The sequence below is a fragment of the Chrysemys picta genome, chromosome 4 (genome assembly GCF_011386835.1).
Source record: "Chrysemys picta bellii isolate R12L10 chromosome 4, ASM1138683v2, whole genome shotgun sequence".
NCBI classification, from domain to species: Eukaryota; Metazoa; Chordata; order Testudines; family Emydidae; genus Chrysemys; species Chrysemys picta.
In genome coordinates, this window is record NC_088794.1 from 142,372,375 (window position 1) to 142,392,973 (window position 20,599).

At 48.2% G+C, this 20,599-nt stretch overlaps 1 protein-coding gene across 2 annotated transcripts; it reads left to right on the forward strand.

Annotated features, from left to right (window-relative positions):
- Positions 1 to 5,225: 5,225 nt before the first annotated feature.
- SIX1 (SIX homeobox 1) lies at positions 5,226 to 9,286 on the forward strand. Of its 2 annotated transcripts, none has more exons than XM_024105196.3 (2): positions 5,226 to 6,146; positions 8,057 to 8,201. In XM_024105196.3, the coding sequence occupies exons 1-2, from the start codon at positions 5,646 to 5,648 to the stop codon at positions 8,066 to 8,068; spliced, it is 513 nt and encodes a 170-aa protein (XP_023960964.1). In that variant the 5' UTR covers positions 5,226 to 5,645; the 3' UTR covers positions 8,069 to 8,201. The 2 variants fall into 2 exon arrangements, with proteins under 2 accessions (XP_023960964.1, XP_005285961.1); XM_005285904.4 differs by having other exon boundaries at positions 5,241 to 6,205; positions 8,057 to 9,286.
- The last annotated feature ends 11,313 nt before the right edge of the window (positions 9,287 to 20,599 follow it).

The following is a 20,599-nucleotide window of genomic DNA, read 5'->3' on the forward strand; positions in this document are numbered from 1 at the left end:
AGATTATCCAGGGGCAGACATATTCTTTCTCTCTTTCTCTCTCCAAACCAGCCCCAACATCTTGAAGCAATCAGCAGCTGAGAAGGGACTCGTCCCCCTGGCATCTCAGGTTAAAGAAGGAGGTCCAGGAAAATGTGGTAGAGCCATTACAAGAAACCTGAGATGCATTCATCAGGGACTCCAATTGCCATCGCATTAGGATTGATTAGAGACCAGCCAGTACCGTAATGACCCGGAAAGAGGGGCATCCAGGGATTATTAATATCAGCATTTTTTCTAAAAGGGGAATCTATATTACCAGGATGACTATTTGTGTGCAAATTCACCTGCGCAAAACAGGATAGTTGGTGAGCCGCACAAATTGTACCTCTAACTCCAACTAAAAACAAAAAGCCCCATGAAAACATACCTGAATATATAATACCCTGGACGCGTTATAGGTGGTAAAGACAGAGGTCACAACGAAATAATGGACTATCTCCCAGCCTTGATCGTGTAGAACTCTTGTGGGCGGCCTCTGAGCGAGCAGGGCATCAACCTATGAATATAACGCCTCCCTGAAATCTACTAAAATACCGGTGCCGTGGGGGTGGGAGAATTTTAAAAAGTCCCCATTTCCTCGCTAGTGCTTGTGTTTGACCCGGCTGTCGGGGGTTGGCTGCTCTGCCGATCAGTCTGACCCTAAATATTGTGAAGATTTATTTTTTTGGTTTAAATCTCCGTTTTAAAATTAAAACCGAATCCCCCCCCACCGATATTGATTAATGCAAAAAGCAGAACAAGTGAGGGATTCCAAAGAGAGCTGTACAAACAGCGATGGCCAGTCTGCGTCTCAGTGCTGTGCGCCAAAACAAATCAGCCCCTCATGGTCTCGGTTTAAATGCAGCTCACTGGATAATTAACTCCATCTTTCCAGCCCAACTTAACTGTTTATTTAGTGTCACCCTGTATTACCATCACTGGCACTTTCCTCTGAACAGGAGGAGCTGGAGGCTTTCACCTCCAAAAAGGAAATTCTTCTTAGCTTAGACAGATTCAGCATCCAGGATGTACATTAGTGCAAAAGAAAAGGGGGTGGGGGAACGTTTGATTGAGAACTCGGGAGAGAAAAAAAGGCGAGGGGAGGATGCAAAGAAAAACGTATACAAACTTTGTCAGCCCGACTAAAGAAGAAAACGCGTGATCATCTCTAATCCTTTGAAAAATGTTCCGGTAACTATACAAAGAAAGAGCCCTTTGTATGTAACTATATCTTATGTGAATCATGTCAAACGCTGGTCTTTTGGGGGTGGTTGAAGTGGGGGGCACCCGAGAAAGACTGTCCTCTCTCTTGCTTTCCTGATCTGTTCTTTGGAGGTCCCAGTTCAGCGTCCCCCAATGCTTTGTATTTTCTTTGTCTGAACATTTCCAATCGAGGCGTTCAGAGCCAACACGCGACCAGCAGAACTTTTGTTTTCCTTCGCTTTTGTTGCAAACCCCAGGTACAATGGTCATAAAGCAGCATAAATCTGCACACACGCATCCCCGCGCTCCTTGCACTGCAACTTAAAGCCAAGGAAGAAGAATCCCAAACGACCCCCTTTCCACCCTTCAAACTCCTACAAACCTTCTCCCCACAAATTTCCCCTGATTGTTTTTCCTTGTGCTTGGGCTCTAATGCCACGAAGCGCATCCAGGACAAAGGGAGGCGATATTTTCTGAAGATAGACAAACCGGACAGATTTAAGAAGACGCTCCCTTGCCCTGCCCTTCCCAAGATGCCTGCTGACACCAACTTTGTTTTTACAGGTGTCTTGGGGCAATTACTAACAAGTAATTAAAGGTTCCATTGGTTTCCAGGCATCTTGGGCCAAGGGTTTCTATAGATAACAGCAAGTAATATGGAAAGAGTTCTGTCCTTTTTAATTTTTTTTTTTGTAAAAGAAAATACAAATCCTTATTGTTTAGAAATAAGCCAAGGAAACTGGCTGTCTCCCCTGTGCCTTGCAGCTGGGAAGGAGGGCTGCAGAGATCCGGTATCACGTTGCAGATTCTCACTAAAGATAACGAAATGTGATCTATTTTTCAGAACAGCAAGTGGATGGGAAAGAAACCCCTTACAACACAAAACTCATTTGCTAATGGCCTGGTTTTGTATTTCCCCATCTCAAGGTTCGGAAATCGCCCGAGTTGTGTTACTGCACTTCCAGTTCGCCCAGTCTAAAGAGCATATTTTATTCTCATTAGCTGGCCGGCTCCTCAAAATTCTGCTGCTGCCGTTGTTAGTTGTTATTGTTTTAATCTTTATGGTGCAGAGACTCGACGGAGCTGGGAGTTTTCTCATCAAATCAAGAACACAACCACAGATGTGCATGATATCCGTGGCCATTTTAATTTTACACTAATAAATTGTCGGAGTAAATCCATAAATAAAAAATGTACCCAAACTCTTCCCAAAACGCTGTGATATACGTGGCGCAGTTGCGTTCGATCTTCTTAATTTTAAAGCGTATTCTAGTAACGCTGCGGATAACTATAGCATAAATATCTTATTATATAAGAGCACAAAATAATGGCCTGTTTAATATTAAACCTGTAAAGACATTTGATTTAAGGCCTTATTAAAATGTTGCAGTGGTCCCTTCCTCACTTGTCTTGCTTTTAAGAAAAAAATACTGTAGTCAACGGCATATTCAATTATCCTTAACAATTATTTGTAAATAAAATATTTTGATAAACATTATCTACATTTTTTTCCGAGGGAAAATGAAGGTTGTGGTCTGGAATTTGAAATGTTGCTCGTTTTCTTTTTACACAGGGTGAAAAAAAACCTATGAAGCCTACACTCAGTTTTGTTGTTATTTGGTTATTGACATCAAATTGTTTTGCTGGAACAATAAAACCCTTTCTGTGTGATTTTAAAAGGAGAAGTCGGTTAGTGTGGTTTGTAAATTCATGTCATTTTACCTCTTTTAGTGGTTTTAAGTGAAAGATTTCCATTTTGGGAAAATTCGTCCCGGCCAATAATTAACATTCATAATAACTGGTTCTCTTATGCAAGATTGAAATAGTAGGTGGTACCTGCGTGAACAAGGCACTGGCCCCTCTCGGTATGGGATTTTTGATTACAAGGAAGAATAACCATTTTGGAATAGGAAAGGAAGGTTCTGGCGAAGCACTAAGCTCTTGTCAATTTCAGCTCAACCACTGGCCGCATCCGAAAAATTTGCTTATTCTTAACAATAGTAGTGTTTATTTGGTCAGACTTTTAACAATACACAACAGAGGGAGGCGGAGGAGAACAGAATATTGCCTTCAGATGGGAAGTATCTCCACCAGGTATAAATTTCCGTCTCTCTGCTCCTGTAGGTTTAATTTGTCAGATCCCAACTCCTTGAAAAAATTACAACTTGTTTCCTTATTTAAAAATATTAGCCCCCCAAAAATCACTTAGCAAACTCGCGTTTGAACATGGAATTTCTATTCCAGGAGGCAATCACTGGAAGTTGCAACCTCATATATTATAATTCTGCGCACTTGCTCTAGACTTTAGGGTATTAGTTGATTTTAGAGCTGGGTTTAAGACTCCGTTCCGGTCCCCACACAGCTGCCTTGTCAATAAGGATCTGTTCCAAGTAGAGACATTCCTTCTGGCAGGACATTGCAGCTCTTTAAGACTTCATCTGAAACATCATAAGTACTAAAATAAAATGGCAAGGGAAAATTACCAGACACATGGTCATGGGATATAGAAGTGCCCTGACTCCAGTTTAGTAAGTAAAGCCATTGTACAGACGGTGGGGCAGTGGCTTATTTTAAATAGCTCACATAGCCATTATATATATATAAAATAATCTAGGCATACATAAGTATCAACGTCTGCCTTCAGCGTGTTTCATTGTAGATGAGAACCCTGACTTCGGAAATGCCCAGTATATTGGGTTCACACACATACATATCTCGCTATGCGCTTATAGATTATATATTTTTCTCTCTAAGACCTCACCTACAACGATTTGTGTAAAACACGAAGGTTGTTGGCACTTAAGCAGAGGCAAATGTGCCATTCCAAATGACAGGGAGTAGGGAACTGCGGGCATCAGTGTACACAAACAATAAAATTGGTGTCACTACACTCTCATTTCTGTCAGCCACAAACCTTCCGCACTTCACTTTAAGCGTCTAAAGTCAAATAAATCTGAATGTATTTCGTGAGGAGAAACGGGTTTTTAAGAGCATCGCGATCGTGATTAGCACCCACTAAGTGAACTCATTCTTAAATCAAAAGCATTCTGAAGGGTACTTAAAATTCAGTTTTCTGCTTATCTAATCAAAGATAAATACAGTCATAAAGACACTCTCTTCCCACCATTCTGCTTCCCTTATCTCTGCTTATTGTTCTTATCGCCTACCCTGTTCCCTGCTACTGACAATAGATTATCTTTGTTTAGGGAGGCTAATTGTTTTCAAAATCTTTCTTGAATAATACCTGCTTTTGAACAAGGTGTGCAAATGAGGATTAGGATAATTACAGCGCCGTTTGTTTGTACAAAATACTCTGCGTGCACACACACAAAAGAAGATGACTATTTCAGAAACTCCTTTTAATTTCTACTAAACTTGGGGACGCAAATTCATTACTCCACGCCGAAGGCACAATAACAAAAAGTGATGCTTCTTTACTTCTTCTTCTTCCACAGCATCCTATACTTGGGGGCTAGGTCCAAATCACAACTACACAGTTGTTAGATGGATTATTGTATTTGACTAATTCGAACTCAGATCTGCTTCTGTCTAAACGCTTTGCCCCTCTCCTCCTCCCCCCCAAAAGCAGCGCTTTCCGTTTTGCCAGTGCCTGCCTGCAAAGCAATTCATGGCGAAGACACTTTGAATGAGGGCCTTGGAAATGCTTCCAACCCCCACCCCTTCACACACACACACACCTCGCATCCAGCCCTCCTGTCCTCCCACCCAAAGTTATGGCTCTCCTTTATTATTTATCATGCTCCAGAAGCTATTCATCAAGCCGTTATTTATTCATTCCCAACATTAAGGTAATTAAATATGAGCTCACATGGAAGGAGCAGAGCTGAGAGGGACCAGGAGGTGGGGGAGGGGACTTTTTTAAAGGGCTGTAATAATTGATTTGTGCAGAGATGAGCCCCCGCTCCCCTTAGGTGACACTTGAGACGGGGCTCATGTTGCAGGGCCCTGACGTGTCTCCCCTCCCGGGACGGCGCGCGGCTCCCCTCCCGGGCTCTCTCCCACACGCTCAGCCACTCACTCATCAGACAGCAGCGGCGGCGGCAGCAGCAGCAGCTCGGCTCGCGGGCCCGGCCTCCCCGGCTCAGCCCTGCTGCCTTGCAGGCCGCGCGCCTCTGGCAGAGCCTCCGATAGGCGCGCGGGGGCGTCCAATCAGCGCGGCCCGGCCGCTCGGGCGCTTTAAGCCTGGCTGCGGTGGACGAGCCACAAAGTTCCCCCAGCAACAATCCGAGCATCCCACCCCCCGCTCGCGCCCAGGCCGGGGCTCCGCGCGCCCCCCGCCGCGCCGCCGCCGCACCTGGGAGCGCCCGGCCTCGCGCCGGCTTCTCACCTGGTGGCCGCTCGGGAGGGAGCCGTCCCGCCGCCTCTGCTCCCCAGCCGGGACCTTCGGCCGAGCCCCAGCCATGTCCATGCTGCCGTCCTTCGGCTTCACGCAGGAGCAAGTGGCCTGCGTGTGCGAGGTGCTCCAGCAAGGGGGGAACCTGGAGCGGCTGGGCCGGTTCCTCTGGTCCCTGCCGGCCTGCGACCACCTGCACAAGAACGAGAGCGTCCTCAAAGCCAAGGCGGTGGTGGCCTTCCACCGGGGCAACTTCCGCGAGCTCTACAAGATCCTGGAGAGCCACCAGTTCTCGCCCCACAACCACCCCAAGCTGCAGCAGCTCTGGCTCAAGGCGCACTACGTGGAAGCCGAGAAGCTGCGGGGCAGACCCCTGGGCGCCGTGGGCAAGTACCGGGTGCGCCGAAAATTCCCCCTGCCCAGGACCATCTGGGATGGCGAGGAGACCAGCTACTGCTTCAAGGAGAAGTCCCGGGGCGTGCTGAGGGAGTGGTACGCACACAACCCCTACCCCTCGCCCCGGGAGAAAAGGGAGCTGGCCGAGGCCACCGGCCTCACCACCACCCAGGTCAGCAACTGGTTTAAAAACAGGAGGCAGCGGGACAGAGCAGCAGAGGCGAAGGAAAGGTACTTGCCCCGGCGTTTCTCTCTCTTTTTTTTTAACTCTCCTGCCGTGCGCTTTGTAGGGCAGGTTGGGGCCGCGTGGATCTGTGCGGGGGGAGCCGGCCAGAACGCGCCCGCACTTGGATTTAGCTGATGAACGAGAATTAGTCGCAGGGGGTTTTATGGGGGGGACAGGCGGGCGGAAGTTGGGGTGTCTGTGTCAGCCTGCTTATAGCGCGAGTGAATAGCCGAAATCGTGATCCCCATTGGGGGATCCTGCCCCGTCACCCCACAAAGCTCCGTCTATCCTGCCCCTTCACCCCGCAAAGCTCCAGGCTGCGGTGGGGGGTATTTTTACTGCAGGAGGGTGAGTGGAGACACAACAAACGGGAAAGGGTGGCCAGTAGCTCCCCAGAAGGGAAAGGTGATCCTCCCTCTGGCTGAGGCTCTGCCCGGCGGTGCTTTAGGGGGAGATGGTGCCAGGCTGGGGATCTTGTGCCTCCGGCATTGAGAACAATGTTCGGGGAAGAATAAACTCGCCTAGGCTGCGGGCTAACCCGCCAGATCACTCCCTTGGAGTCACTTTTTAAAAGCAAAAGCTGGGTTTCATTTCCCCTTGAAATTACAGGCAGGAGAAAAACGGGTTCCGTATTTTTCGCGCAGAAGGCTGGGACGCGATTTTTAGAAGGCAATGAGACGCCCTCTGAAAAATCATCGCTCGCCCTCCTCGCATCCGGACCTATTCGGCTTCTCCCCAGCCCCACCTGCCCAACGCCAATGGTTAAATACACTTCTAGCTTTGTCACTCTTGCCTTTTGTTTCACCCCTTACCGCCTGAGCGGCGGAATGGGACTCAGGGAAGTTTGTGGCAGGCAGAACACCAGGGAGGTAAATAAATAAGAGCGAGGCATTAAGGAGAGAGCGTTTGATTCTCTACCTTTTATTCATCCCCTCGTCTCTCGGGCCTTGGGGTTGCACTGTGGCTGGGGAGTGCAGCTCGGGGTCCGGAAGAGAACGAGAAATCCCAGAGGTTGCAGCCCAGAGTTTATGAAATTAACCAGGAGTGAGTCAGGGCTGAGACACTTTCAACCGCACACATAGATCCGGGGGGGGGGGGGGGGGGGTAACAGAAGCTCGAGGATCTCCTTGGGAGGGAAGGGGGTTCACCGAGCTCTGTGTGAATCGGCTCGGAACCACGCCTGCGGTTCCAGACGGATTTCAGTTCCAGCAAGGAGCATGTTATGAAACCAGGCCTCTGCCTCCCTCCCTTCTAGCAGAAGGAGACGGGTGCACGTCCTGCTCCCGCACTAATCTCTCTACCTGCCTGCTTGGTTCAATCCCAAATCCGCCTTAGCACCAGCGGGTTTAGAAAGCTTTCGAAATATTTGACCAGCCACGCTAAGAGCCGTTTTTAATTTTAAAAAGCCCTTGTCCTCACCTAAGTGAACATGCACATCAGTGACACGAGCTGTCTAAATAGGCCCAACACGGCAGCTCCCGCGATGAATCCGGGATTAAAAAAAACAAACGCTTCTCTTGGTGTTTTTGAATATCGGGGTAGGGTTTTAGTTATTTATTTGTGAATAGGTTTTGTTCAAAACAGTTGTTTGTTGCGAGGTAACGCCCGCACAATGAGACACTTCGTTTACTAGAGGGGGTTTGATGGTAGTTTGTAGTTTGGGGAACGCGCTACGCTGATACATTGATGATGAATTGCTAGTTTCCCTCGAGGCATGGCACGCCGAAAGAAATGGCACATCCACTGATTTTTTTTCATGCCTCTTTTGAGCAGAATACAAATGGAGTCTCGCTTTAAGTTGATAAGTAGAGATGTCCCTGCTTTGTAACAAACAGGATGCATTCTCTTTTTCTTAGGGAGAACACTGAAAACAACAACACGTCCACCAACAAACCCAACCAGCTCTCTCCCCTGGATGGGGGCAAACCGCTTATGTCCAGCTCCGAAGAGGAATTCTCCCCCCCACAAAGTCCAGATCAGAACTCAGTCCTTCTATTACAGGGAAACCTCAGCCATGCCAGGAGCTCCAACTATTCCCTGACCGGCTTAACTGCCTCTCAGACCAGCCACAGCCTTCAGGACTCCCTGCTAGGACCCCTCACCTCGAGCTTGGTAGACCTCGGCTCCTAAAACAGGAGCAAGCAGCCGTTAAAGCAATGGAAACGGAGGTTTACCGCGGCGATAAGACACTCGATTGTAAATACAGGACAGGACACGATTTTACAGCTTATCTGGTGATTCTTAACACGACTTTAAACTCTCTTTTAAATCGCTCCCAAGAAGCCTCCTCTCCTCTCCTATCTAACGCGCTTACAGCTTTCCCATTCTTTTTCTCCAAGCAGCCAAATGAAGAAAACGGCGGTTCCCTGAGATTTTTCTCTCACGATGTTCCTTCGAATTCAATTAATTTTTTTACCAGCAGGAATTACAAAATAACCGGATTCGATTCAATTCGAAACAAAGTGACGAAGATCCGATCTGTCACGTAGAGAGAGAAAAAAGAGATTGATGAAGAGTCTTTCTATAGTTGGGGAAATTTATTCTCATTTGAATTCTTAAGAACTCAGGGCGGATAATCTACAAGGCCTTTTATTTGGGAGGGAGGTGGGAGGGGAAGTTAAGTTTACATTTTTCACATTTCGTGTTAACAAAAGATTTCGGTGTAGATTAAATTTTAAAAGATGCAGTATTAGAATAAAAACCAGTGCCTATGTCTTAAAGCAGATATACGAGGCAATTAGCTAGAGGAACTTCAATGACCATTAATAGAGCAAACATTCTTCTTTTTTTTTTTTTTGTGGTGAACTTTCGTAATGCATCAATGTGACTTAAACTAAAAATAATAATAAAAAAAAATAAATACGGCTTCCTCTGAACAATATTACTTACTTACTGACAACTTTCATGGCAATATTGCATACTCTTGTTAGCTTGCCCCTTGCCCTCACGCCAGAGTTTGTCTTGCAAAAGGATGCAGAGCTGGAAGTTGGAGTATTTGTTACTAAAATTAGCATGTGCTTTCAGCTTTCTTTTCTATTGTACCTAAACAAGCCTAAATTAAATAACAATAATTAATAGAATATAAAGAGTATGATTTTATTTGAAAAAGTGAGTTCTGTCTTCTTCTTCCAGGCTAGTTCTGTTTTCATTGCAAATGGTTTAACTATTTCCTTTGCTGCGGGGTATTTTAGGCATAAAAACAAGGCAACAGGGCTATCTCAAAGCACTAGGTTGATCCCACGCTGAATAACTGCTTTTTACATTTTTTTGTTAAATATTTATTCTTTAGAAGCATTGTTTATCCACTAGCTGTTTTCAGACACGTTCATCGTTATCTCGATCCGTCAGGGTTAACAGTCTTGCTGACAAGAGCATGATGAAAGGACCACACTGCATTTAATCGTAAGAAAAGGAAAACAACAATAAAAATAACCCCTTACGTTATTAGCTTATATTGGAATGCAAACTGGATGCGTGGGCAACCTCTTGCTGCCAGATAAAGGACAGAATTATTAATAGCAATAAATTTGGGGTATTACAGGATAAACCTCTTGTAGCTTCTGACTTCTGCTTAAAAATGAGCAGGCTAAATGAACTATTCAAAACCAACACGCGAAGCTCGCTTGTGCTGCTCACGGAGGCCAGGGTGTTTCTCCCAATGAAAGGCGTATCCTTCAAAAGCTCAGTTTTCCTTCACTGGCGAATTTGTCTCGCTTTGAGCTGAAGTGTTCTGCGTTTATCCACGAAGGGCCCGATCCTACAGTTCGTAGCCGTCCTACTCAAACCAATGAGAGTTTTGCCCGTGAGGCGGGCCCCTGATAGAGCTGTTTGGCCTGAGTAAGGAAGCCAGGATCGGGCACTTCTTGGAACAGGAGCAATGCCAGGCAGAAACCGGGCTGCTGCGTTTCAGTCAGTGAGTGACAACACGGGCCCTCGGGCTGCTGACGGGAAAGCGCCGCTTTCCCTGGGCTGGGAGTTTGAATCCCCATTTTTCTCTGGCTCTTTAGCCCTTCCTCTGTTCACTTGGGTTTAGCGCTAATGATCCCAATCTCCCCTGTTAGTGTTTTGGATCATTAAGTATGTGTTTATTTAAGTCACTCCAGTGTTTACTCTCCAGGTCTTGGGCCATGGAGAAATGTCACCCTCTGCAGGAAGGTCTTTTCAGGAGGGATCTCTCCGCATTCTTCACATTCACTCCAAAAAACAAACAGGCTGCCTAAAGATAGCTCCCAATGACCCAGACAGCGCTTCAAAGCGCACCGCGGAAATCTCCCCTGCAAACCAGGAAGGACAACTCACTTCCATTTCTGACACAGCTCCCTCCGGCCCGCTGATTTAGGGCCAGATTCTGCTGTGGTTAGCACACCGATGTAAATGCCCAGCCGGATGGAGTTATACTCCGGTTTGACATCGCAGTGCAGACCGTAGCCTTTAGATTTAGCAAGCTACATTACAAAGCTAGTGGGTTGTTTTTTTTTTTTTTTTTTGCACCTCAGTACAAACCACTACAACCCTCCATGGTGCCCTGGTCCTGTAAACTGCAGGGTAGAATCAGGTCACATTGAATTGGCACAGATATTGGAAAAACTACGGCGATTCTTGCTTTTAAACCCAACCAGACAGCTTTGCGCACCAGCCCTACGCTTGGTGCAAGCTCCTAGGTGCACACAGCCAATTATCAATCCGAGGCCTTTCCCAGGGTTTAGTTGCCAGCCAACTCTGGCCTGGTGAAATTCACCCTTGGAATTGCTGCCGTCTTCTCTTTCACACAGACCAGGCTGTTCACATATTGCCCTTTTAGCGAGAGAAAAGTACCGAGCAAGGCTGAAAAAGAATAGCTACAAGGACTACACTTCACAGTCCCATCTTTCATTTAGAATATTTTGGTTCAACGCTGTCTCATTAGATGATAGCGTAGAACCATAACGATGATGTTTATAATCAGCAATGATTATTGGACGGTCTTTTATGGAAACATCCCAGTCACCTTTGCAAAGTAAAACGTAGTGGGGGGAGGGGGGAAATAAAGGAAAAAAATAGCAAATTAATAGCTAGAGGAGCCATCCTCACCCACCTTCTCGCTCCCTCTTTTGGCTAGACATCAGCAGCTGCAGGCCTACCTAAATCTGCCAAAGAAACGGGTCAACACTTTCTTATTTCCCTTCATAAAGTGCCCCATTCCACTATTCCCAGTTCTAGGGTGACCAGATGTCCCAATTTTATAGGGACAGTCCTGATTTTTGGATCTTTTTCTTATATAGGCTCCTATTACACCCCACCCCCTGTCCTGATTTTTCACACTTGTTGTCTACCCAGTTCTGACCCCACAGCGGTTTATTGGAATATGCTCCAAGTGACTGGCGCACTCCGGCGTCTGATCTGACAGCCAGGCCCAGCAGGTTTGTGGAGCCTCGCCGGGGAAAGGGGTGTAGCTCCTGGGGTACAGTTTTAGAGTGAAGTGTGTCCAGCCAGTTCATAGGATCCAGCAAAACAGGGATTGCGCTGATCAGTTTGGAAGGAGGCAGAGTTGGGCCAAAGAAAAGTCAGAGCAGACAGAAAATTACACACAAACCTGTATGCGCGGGAGTCGACTCTGTGCCTCTCTCGGGAGATTGGAGCCTTTAAGCAGAATGTGAATCCTGGGCTGTGTTGGAGGGGATAGCTGGGACGACCATCCCATTTGCTCATCGGTAGATGACGATGCATTTTTATTGATCTGGGGCGTAATGCGGATTTCAGAGACACCTGCCTTAATGTGCGGTAACGCCAGTGAAATCCGCGCAACTGACACCAGCCCCCCGGCGCTTTACACAATAAATACCCCTCCAGGCCTGTCCCGGAACCGTTCCCAGATGCAGTTAGGGGATTTATGCAAGAGCCAGGCCAGTTTTCAGCGCTGCGCTTATAAAATCCGCAGCAACTCTGCGGCTGGAGAAGAGACGCCCCCCTCTTCCTTTCAGGGAAATAGCTGTTAGAAGCTGGGGTGCACCTGTCCTCGGTACCCCAGCCGACCAGCCATCCCCCAGCCCATCGCAGTTACTGCTGGCGGCTCGGCCTGGCCGGGCTTTGTTGCACGGGGCCTGGTGGTGTTACAGGGACAACGGTAGGGTTTCACTGCGGACACAGAGAGATGGGCCGGTTTGTACTTTCGCTTAATTCGGACTAAACCAAAGCCTGCCAGTCTGGCGGAGGCAGAGCTCCAGGTGAAGTCGGGAGACGGCGCTGCAGGGGTTCCCCTTTAATTCAAACGGCTTGGATCGGATCAGGATTTTCTTGCCCGTCCCGTCTGCTGTTCGGGGCTTAGCTGTGGGATCTTGCAATGCGCGTTTCTCCTAGACCGGTGGGGGCTTCTCTCTGGCCGGGGAGCTCAGGAGGGGGCTAATAGCGTATGTGGGGGGTGGGCTGACTTCACTACCTAGGATTGCAGCCCTCGGACCGCCTGCCCCTTCTCCTGCACTCGGAGCTGCCCTGGCTCCCTGTGTCCAGGCGGGGCGAGTCCATGGGACGGTTCCGCTGGAGGACCTAGAGAGCGGGCCGAGCCAGCTCGGGGCGCCCTGCGAACGTGGGGGCAGCCAGGCCCTGCCCCGTCTTCCCTGCCAGGGGGGCTGGGCCGGGCCACGGCCTTCACCTCCCTGCAGCCCGCGAACTGGGCGCTAAGGCAGGGGCAGTGGCGGGCCTGGGGGCCAGGCTGGCTCTGACATGGGCGCACCCCGGGATGCTGCAAACCAGCCACGCGGCGAGCTCTCCTAGGGCTGGGCTGGGCCCCCCGACGGCGACCTGGGCGCACGTGCAGGGGTCCCCCCTCACCGCCGCTGGCAGGGCATAGGGGCTAAGGGGGGGCACGAACGGGCAGGCCGGGTACGGCACTAGCCAGTCTCCTCTGAAACGCCAGCCGGGCAAGGGAATGACCCGGGCCTGCAGCCCCGAGGGAGCCCAGCTGCGCGGGCCCACTCTGTGCCAGCCGAGTTCCCGCAGGTGGCTGCTTGTGCCACCCCTTGGGGCGCGTTCAGTCTATGCGGGGCTCGGCTTGGGGACCCCCGGCCGTCTTGGAGCGCTAATGGAGCAGAGGGGGGACAGCTGGGGCGCCCCTTTCCCGGTGCCCGCAGTACAGCGGGTTTAGCTCGGCTGCCTAACCCGAGGTAAACTACAAGCGCCTTGTCTTCGCTCGGATGGTGGGTCAGGTTACCCCCTTCCCCGGTGAAGACGCGGCCTAAGTCCCCTGGGAGAAAAGCTTTGGGTCCCAGCGGCGGTGGTTCCCCCTGCGCCCTGGAGCCCTCTGCAGGGAGGCCGCGCGGGCGGGACCGCTGCGGGCTCAGCTCTGTTCCCAGTGTAATTCTGGGCTCCTCAGAGATGGGTGACAATAATGACCCCATCCATCCATCCACCCATCCTCCTGCCCTGCCTCCAGCCTCTGCCGGAGACTCGGGTCCCGCAAGGCTGCCCTGGGGGGAGGGAGGGAGTCGGCCGGAGTTTGGGGGAAGTGGGTTTATTCGGGCACCGAGGATCGGGCTGTGCAGTCTTGGGGGCAGGGTGGCTTTCCGTGGCGGGCTCCCCAAGCTCTGGGGCTGACGGGCTGTAGCTTTACCCCACTCACGCCTTCCCCCGCGGGGGCTGAGGGGCTTCCTCTCTCGCAGCCCCGATTTGGACAGACAGAGGGGCCCGCTCCCGCTCCCCGTGTAGCCAGTGGCAAAATTCCTAGTGCCTTCAATGGGGGCAGGATCGGGCCCAGGGACTCCCGGGGATTTCTTATTTGCACCGGTGGCCGCCCGAAACCCGCTCGCCCTCTCCCGGCCCGCCCTGCCAGCAGCCCCCTTACCGCGCTTAATACAATGGGTCGTGGCACGAAAATCCAAACACGGGGAATCCGTTTAAAGTAACCACAGACTATCTACGCAGCCTGGGCACCCCAAAAGCGAGATGTTGGGAAAACGTGGCATAAACCCTATGTGCGATTGGATGTGAGCCGCTGCCAGTTGGAAAATATTTAATCGGGGGAGATCCTGGCCGAAGCGACTGGGCAATATTTAAAGAACAAAATACTGGGTAACGCTGTGTCTGTCTATAAACTACACCCCCGACTTTAAAACGTGGATTTTCTAGATAATCAACGCGTTCCTACTGATATCATCAACGGGTTCCTATTTAAGATGTTGTAGGTATACACTTCTATAGATAGCGACTGCTTAAAACCAATGATCCATCTACATCGGGGAACGAAACACCTCTAGCTGGATGAATACAATTTTTAAAACGATCATTTTCCTTCTTAGAAAAGTTGGGGGACACGAGCCAAGCCGGAAGAAGACCTTAAACAGCGCCCTGACATCACTGGGAAGCTCGAGGTTCGGAGGATTAGGCCCCATTGAAAGGGAAACCTAAGGAGAAGTTGCAAGCAAGTAGCTAAGGATGACCTGTTAGTAGTTCTGGGAGACGGAGCATTGATTTTAAAGCAGTTGCGTCCCTGAAATCAATTGGGATTTTAATTCAAACCCCACGGCCATCTGGGCTCCCATGGCTTTCCCCCTTGCCCCAGAGTGAGAAATCCCTTCCGCAGAGCTCCAGGGGCCCTTTGATGGGATGGGAAAAATTCACCGGACCTGTTAGCCAAGAGACCCACGAAGCTGCAAGAACGGCTTGGTCTCAGGCAGTGGCCACACACAAGCCAAGCGCGGACTCAGAGGGAGCCCGATCCTGGAGTCCTGCCCGAGGCTGGCCCAGGGACTCTGAGTAACGCAGCGGAGACACATGGGGAAGACAGGCCGGACGGCCCACTGAAATACAACCCCCCGGTCCTTGCTTATTGTGCTTGGGGCAGTTTGGTGAGCTGGGTCTCACTCGAAGGAAAACACTTGTAGCGTGGAAAAGCAAGGCAGACGCTAACCGATCGGGGCGGATTTCACCTTACCCGTGAGCTTTGGTTTTAAAATAAATCTTACTATCCAAACGCACGTCAAAAATCATTTGGGGGTGACAACCTTCCGCTCGGGTCACTGCAATCTGACAATCCTCGAAACCCAAGTCAGGACACAGGGTCCCACCATGTCTCCCCCGTCTCCCCCCGCGGTTATATAGGGACTGAGCATCCCCACGCGGATAGACAGGTTTTAGCCCGGTTTCAAATAGCTCGAAAGGAGTCAATTTCCCTGCAATGGAGCTCAGCCCGTCCAGTTGCCTGGCTTCTTCCGCGCAATATTTTACAGGAGTGTTGACTCTTAGTGTACAGCCATAAACACCGCCGCAGTCCATAGGGGACCCCTTGCTGTCTGTTCCAATCCAGACAAGCATCGGTTTCTAGCAACCCAGGCTCGATCACCGTGCACAGACTGGCTGCAAAACCGCGCCGGTGAATGGTCAGTCCCCGGCTTGGATTCCGTTCTGTAGCAACTTTAGCTCGCCCAATCTATTTGCCACCTCGCTTTCTTTTGATTGGTGTGACTTGCGGCAGAAGCGCCTGCAAAACACAGGGTTTTTAAAAGGGCAACGAAACGCTGATTGACGCTTTGGGGGCCCAATCCCCCTGCACCCCCCACTAAAGCCAATGGGCGCTTCCTTTGACAAAGGAGGGCAGAAATAAGTGAACAGTCCTCAATTAAAGAAAAAATCAAGGGGTCTTAACATTTATGGAACGAAGAAGTAATTCAACATTTAAGCAGATGAAGTCTTGCCCCCCTGTAGGTATTCTATACGCCCTACAGATGCTGGGTAAACATGATATGCTGCCTTCTAAAGCCAGGTTCTTGATTTGGATGCTGTATTGCCCAGGGCTTTAGCTCTGCACAAATAGTTAGTCTAGGGAAATCAGTGAGGGGAATTTATAACCAATGGCTATTTTCAAAATAAACAGACTAGTGCTTCACATAGAAAGCAGGATTGTCTTACATACAGTCTATCTCCTGCCCCCGGCTTAGAAAAACCCTCCTGTTCCAAACCTCCAGGCAAAGAATGACAGTATAGCTCTCACCACACTGCTCTTTCAAAAGACAGTCTTTGATTCGAGGCCCCTAGATGTTGCAGCTCACTCAGTATTGGAAATATTTGCCATTCAGCTAGGAAACACACCCACACCCACACCCACCCCACTAGAAGAGGTTCAAGTGTGAGATTTGCACAGCTAGAATCTATTTGCAAGCAAGTTCAAGATTCATCCACAGTTCGCAGCTCATAATACAAAATAAAATACCTAAAAACCTACTGACAGTCCCCAAAGAATAACTCTTATGATGAGAATGACTTAACAAAATACCCCAGGATTTGGGGTTACGGAAGAATGAAAGAGGTACAAGAAGTTCAGCTGAGATGAGCCATTGTTAAAAGGACATTGGATGATATTTTAATTAATTAATTTTATTATAGAAAAGAGATTTGGGGGAAAATCGTTAAAATACGTTCCCCTTTACTTAGAGAAAAATTTTTGTAATGATTTCCCAACTACCTTGAAACAGAGACAGGTATAAATAGGGGCAGCCATGCCAGGGAGCAGAGGCAGAGGCAAATAGGGGCTGACAGGCCAGGGAGAAGATTGTTCCCTCTTTTATTTCCACACCACTTCACTTGGCTGCAGTCTGCAATTTTTAGCTAGCTCCGCTCCACACACTGAAGTCCCAGTAAGGCCACAACCACCTAGAACGTATTGTTTTCTCACCTTGCGCTTCTTTGTTTTTCTACAGGCAAGAAGGAGTTAATTTGATTTTTTTAAAACAGATTTCACACTGTGTGTGGGTCAGCCAAAAAGGAGAGGAAATGGAGAACAGCAAAATGATTAATTCTACCTGCTTTTCCCATGAGTGATCACCTGCTTTAGGGGTCATGAATAGCAGGTAGCTCTCTCAGTCTCCAGCTCTGAGAGGCTCATTTGTTTGGTGACAGCTGAGTGACAAGACCTGAAACCTGAGCTCTCAACTTTGCCTGATGTGTGGATAAAACCCTGGATGTTCCCTCAAACATTTCAGGAAATGAAAGTTGTAATGTGATCCCTTTTGCGCCCACATCTCCCCCAGCAAACACAAAAGCTCAAAGGAACCTGCTCAGATTAAATTCAGCCTGGAGATGATGGAAGGAAAATGGAGAGCAGGCTGAGAAAGCTGGAGCTGGCAGGCTTTTCTTCAGCACTTATTGGAAATGTCTGTCCAAGCAGGGATTTAGAAAGGTCACCCATTTCACAAGTGCTTCTTCCTCCTGCAGAAGCATACCTTGCTGCCTGGATTAAAATGGCAACCTCTCTTCCAGCTATACTAGCAAAGGCTTTGCGGGGTTGTATGTTCAGAGCCGTGAGCATGAAACTCAGTATATGAAAACAAACCCCAAACCCACCACCCTCATTTCATATACTGGGTCACGGTAATCAATCATTCATATTCTAAACCACACCACTATATTTTAATCATACTTAGCACTGACTGTGTTCAGAAAATGTTGCCATTATTAACTAATAAATCCTCAGGAAAGCTCTGTGAGGTAGGGAGGTATTAGTATCTCACTTAGCATAAGGCCAGAATTTTCAAACCTGGCTGCCTAACTTCATATTTCGGCACCTACTTAAGAACAGGATTTTCAGAAGTGCTGAGCATTGATGACAATGGCAGATACACGTGTGCTACACCTGGGAAAATCAGGCCTTTTTATTGAGGTGTCTGCATATGGATTTAGGAGCCTTGTTTTAGCCCCCCAAATTTGAGAACGTTGGCCTTATTGACTTGCTCAAGATCACACAGGGAGTGAGTGCCAGAGCCAGGATTAGAAACCTCTGAACTTCCTCCTTTGGGTTTAATTCATTAGATCATGATCCCTTTAAAGAGACATTCAGGGGTTGCTTGGAGTATTGCCCATTTAAAAAATAAGTTATTTTATATTGAAAACTGTGGGACGCTGCAAACCAACACAGAAAACATCGCACAAACACCCATGAAACCTCTTCATTGCACAGATCTTAGGCCCTTATTCTCTACTGCATACTCCATCTTTGTGGCGGTGTTACTGCACCCAATGGGAGCAGGATTAGCAGTGTAACTCCACTGGACTTGCTACCTAGGCTCTCTTTACTTATAATGCATCACCAGCTTTGTATCTGAAGACTGAATTGCACAGGATAGTTTTGTCTCAGACTCATACCTTGTGTCTCTGGTTTTGCTTGTTATGTAGACATGTCTATCTGAAAGCAGCATCTCACACATCTTCCCAAATTTTGCCATCTTTCAAAATTCACTTTGAATCTGCATATTGTGTGCAGCCACATGGATACCAATAGGAATAGCACAGATATCCATGGCAGTATATGGCCACCCTAAGAGCAGAAGTAAATCTCAGAGGGCCAGACTCTGATACCTTTACTTCAGTTCATAGAATCTCAGGGTTGGAAGGGACCTCAGGAGGTCATCTAGTCCAACCCCCTACTCAAAGCAGGACCAATCCCCAGACAAATTTTTGCCCCAGATCTCTAAATGACCCCCTTAAGGATTGAACTCACAACCGTGGGTTTAGCAGGCCAATGGTCAAACCACTGAGGAACCCAAAGAGATTTCTTATAAAGCACAGAGGCAGAATCTGGCTCTACAAGCAGCTTGGTTTGATCCAAAATGAGAAAAATAGCTGAAGTGCTGATATTCATGTGCCACCTTCGTTCCTAGCTGGACAGGGACACATTTTTGGCTATGGAAGTCATAGCCAACCTTTGATGGGATAATATGTGTTTTAGTCTTTTGACTAGCTAGGCATGATCTGTCAGTTTATCAATCTTTGCCCTTACTGGATACATTTTTACTTTGGATTTAATGATGCAACAAGGTTAAAACCCATCCATGCCTCTGGCCATGTTTGTTTTTCTTGCTGTCAAACCTCTATTGATGCTGTATTCCAATGATTATCCAGAAGTGTCAGAACCCTCCCTCTTTCACCCTAGTATCAGTCATTTACCATGCCCCCAAATTTAGATTGAGATTGAAGTCTCCCTGAAGCATATAATCCCAATAGTAATTTTCAAGTTAAAGATACACATTTAGATTCATTATACTGTCTTGTTTTCACTTCCTGAAAAATTCACCTTAGGGACAATAGATTCTTGTCAATTTCTGTGTTAGTTCTTTATTTAAAATGCACCCACTCAGTGCACCAGGTTCATGTACCACATTTACATCATCTAAACCAAAGCTTTCCATGCATGGTCTCAGGCCAATGGTGATTTTGGTGGAAAATGTAAAGAAAATCCCCTTAACATATTCTGAGTCATGCAAGACTGGGGGGAAAAACACACTTTTTCATCTTAAGAAAATGGTGAGTTTTTTTTATAAAAATTTTTGCTCACTAATAATAATTCACTTTTCATCAGTAGGTATGAAAGTGCTGTACAACGTAGCATTATCCCCATTTTACAGATGGGAAAACCAAGACACAGAGATGAAGGCATCTTCCCCATGTCATAAATTAGCAGAGGCCAGTGGCAGAGCTGGGAATAGCACCCAGGTCTCCTGAGTCCCAGTCCAGTGTGCTATCCCCTAGTCTGCACTGCCTCTGCTAATTTAAATAATAAATTGTATTTTATGGTGTTATATTATTCCCAGTAATACAACCCAAAACCACTGGAACAAAAAATTCCATAGAGGTTTGTGACTAATACTCCCTGAAGAAATGAAGTTATGAGTGAGTTACTGCTCTCCATTCCCCTCCTGCCTCTTTCCCAAGTCCGGGTAACTAGGTAAAGGGGGAGGTGTTAAAATCTGGCCTTTAGAGAGCAAAATAACTTGTTTAAATTAGAGGAGTATTTTGGAATGGGTGCTTCAGGGAGGCCTGGGTAGGGGCCAAACTCCAGCACATCAATCAAGAAAGAAGTCCCAGAGCTTACCAAAAAGGCTGCCCGCTGGCTCCAGTTCATTTCAGACAGGGCTGGCTCCAGGCACCAGCTTAACAAGCAGGTGCTTGGGGCGGCCAAGGGAGAGGGGCAGCACCTGCGGCAATTCAGGGGCAGCAGGTCCCTCACTCCCTCTAGGAGCGAAGGACCTGCCGCTGAACCGCTGCCGCCGATCGCGGAGTTTTTTTTTTCCAATTGCCGCTGCCGATCGCGACTTTTTTTTTTTCTTGGGGCGGCAGAAATGCTGGAGCCGGCCCTGATTTCAGATAACAAATATGATACCGTCCTCCTGGATCTGATGGGGCATCTCCTATATCACTGTTTTACAGATGCAGGGTGAATGAAAACATGGCACAAGAGCCAATATCTTGGCTATACCGTCTTTGGCAGCGATTGACGATGCCAATGAGACTTCAATTCTGTGCTTGTTGGTTCCCCCTGCACCGACAGAGCAGAACTAACGGATTGGGTGCTTGGCCAAAGCTGGGAGCACAGTGTTATATTTTCCATCTGAAATGAAGTGAAACTGAAGCTGAAATGAACTTCCTTGACTTTCAAC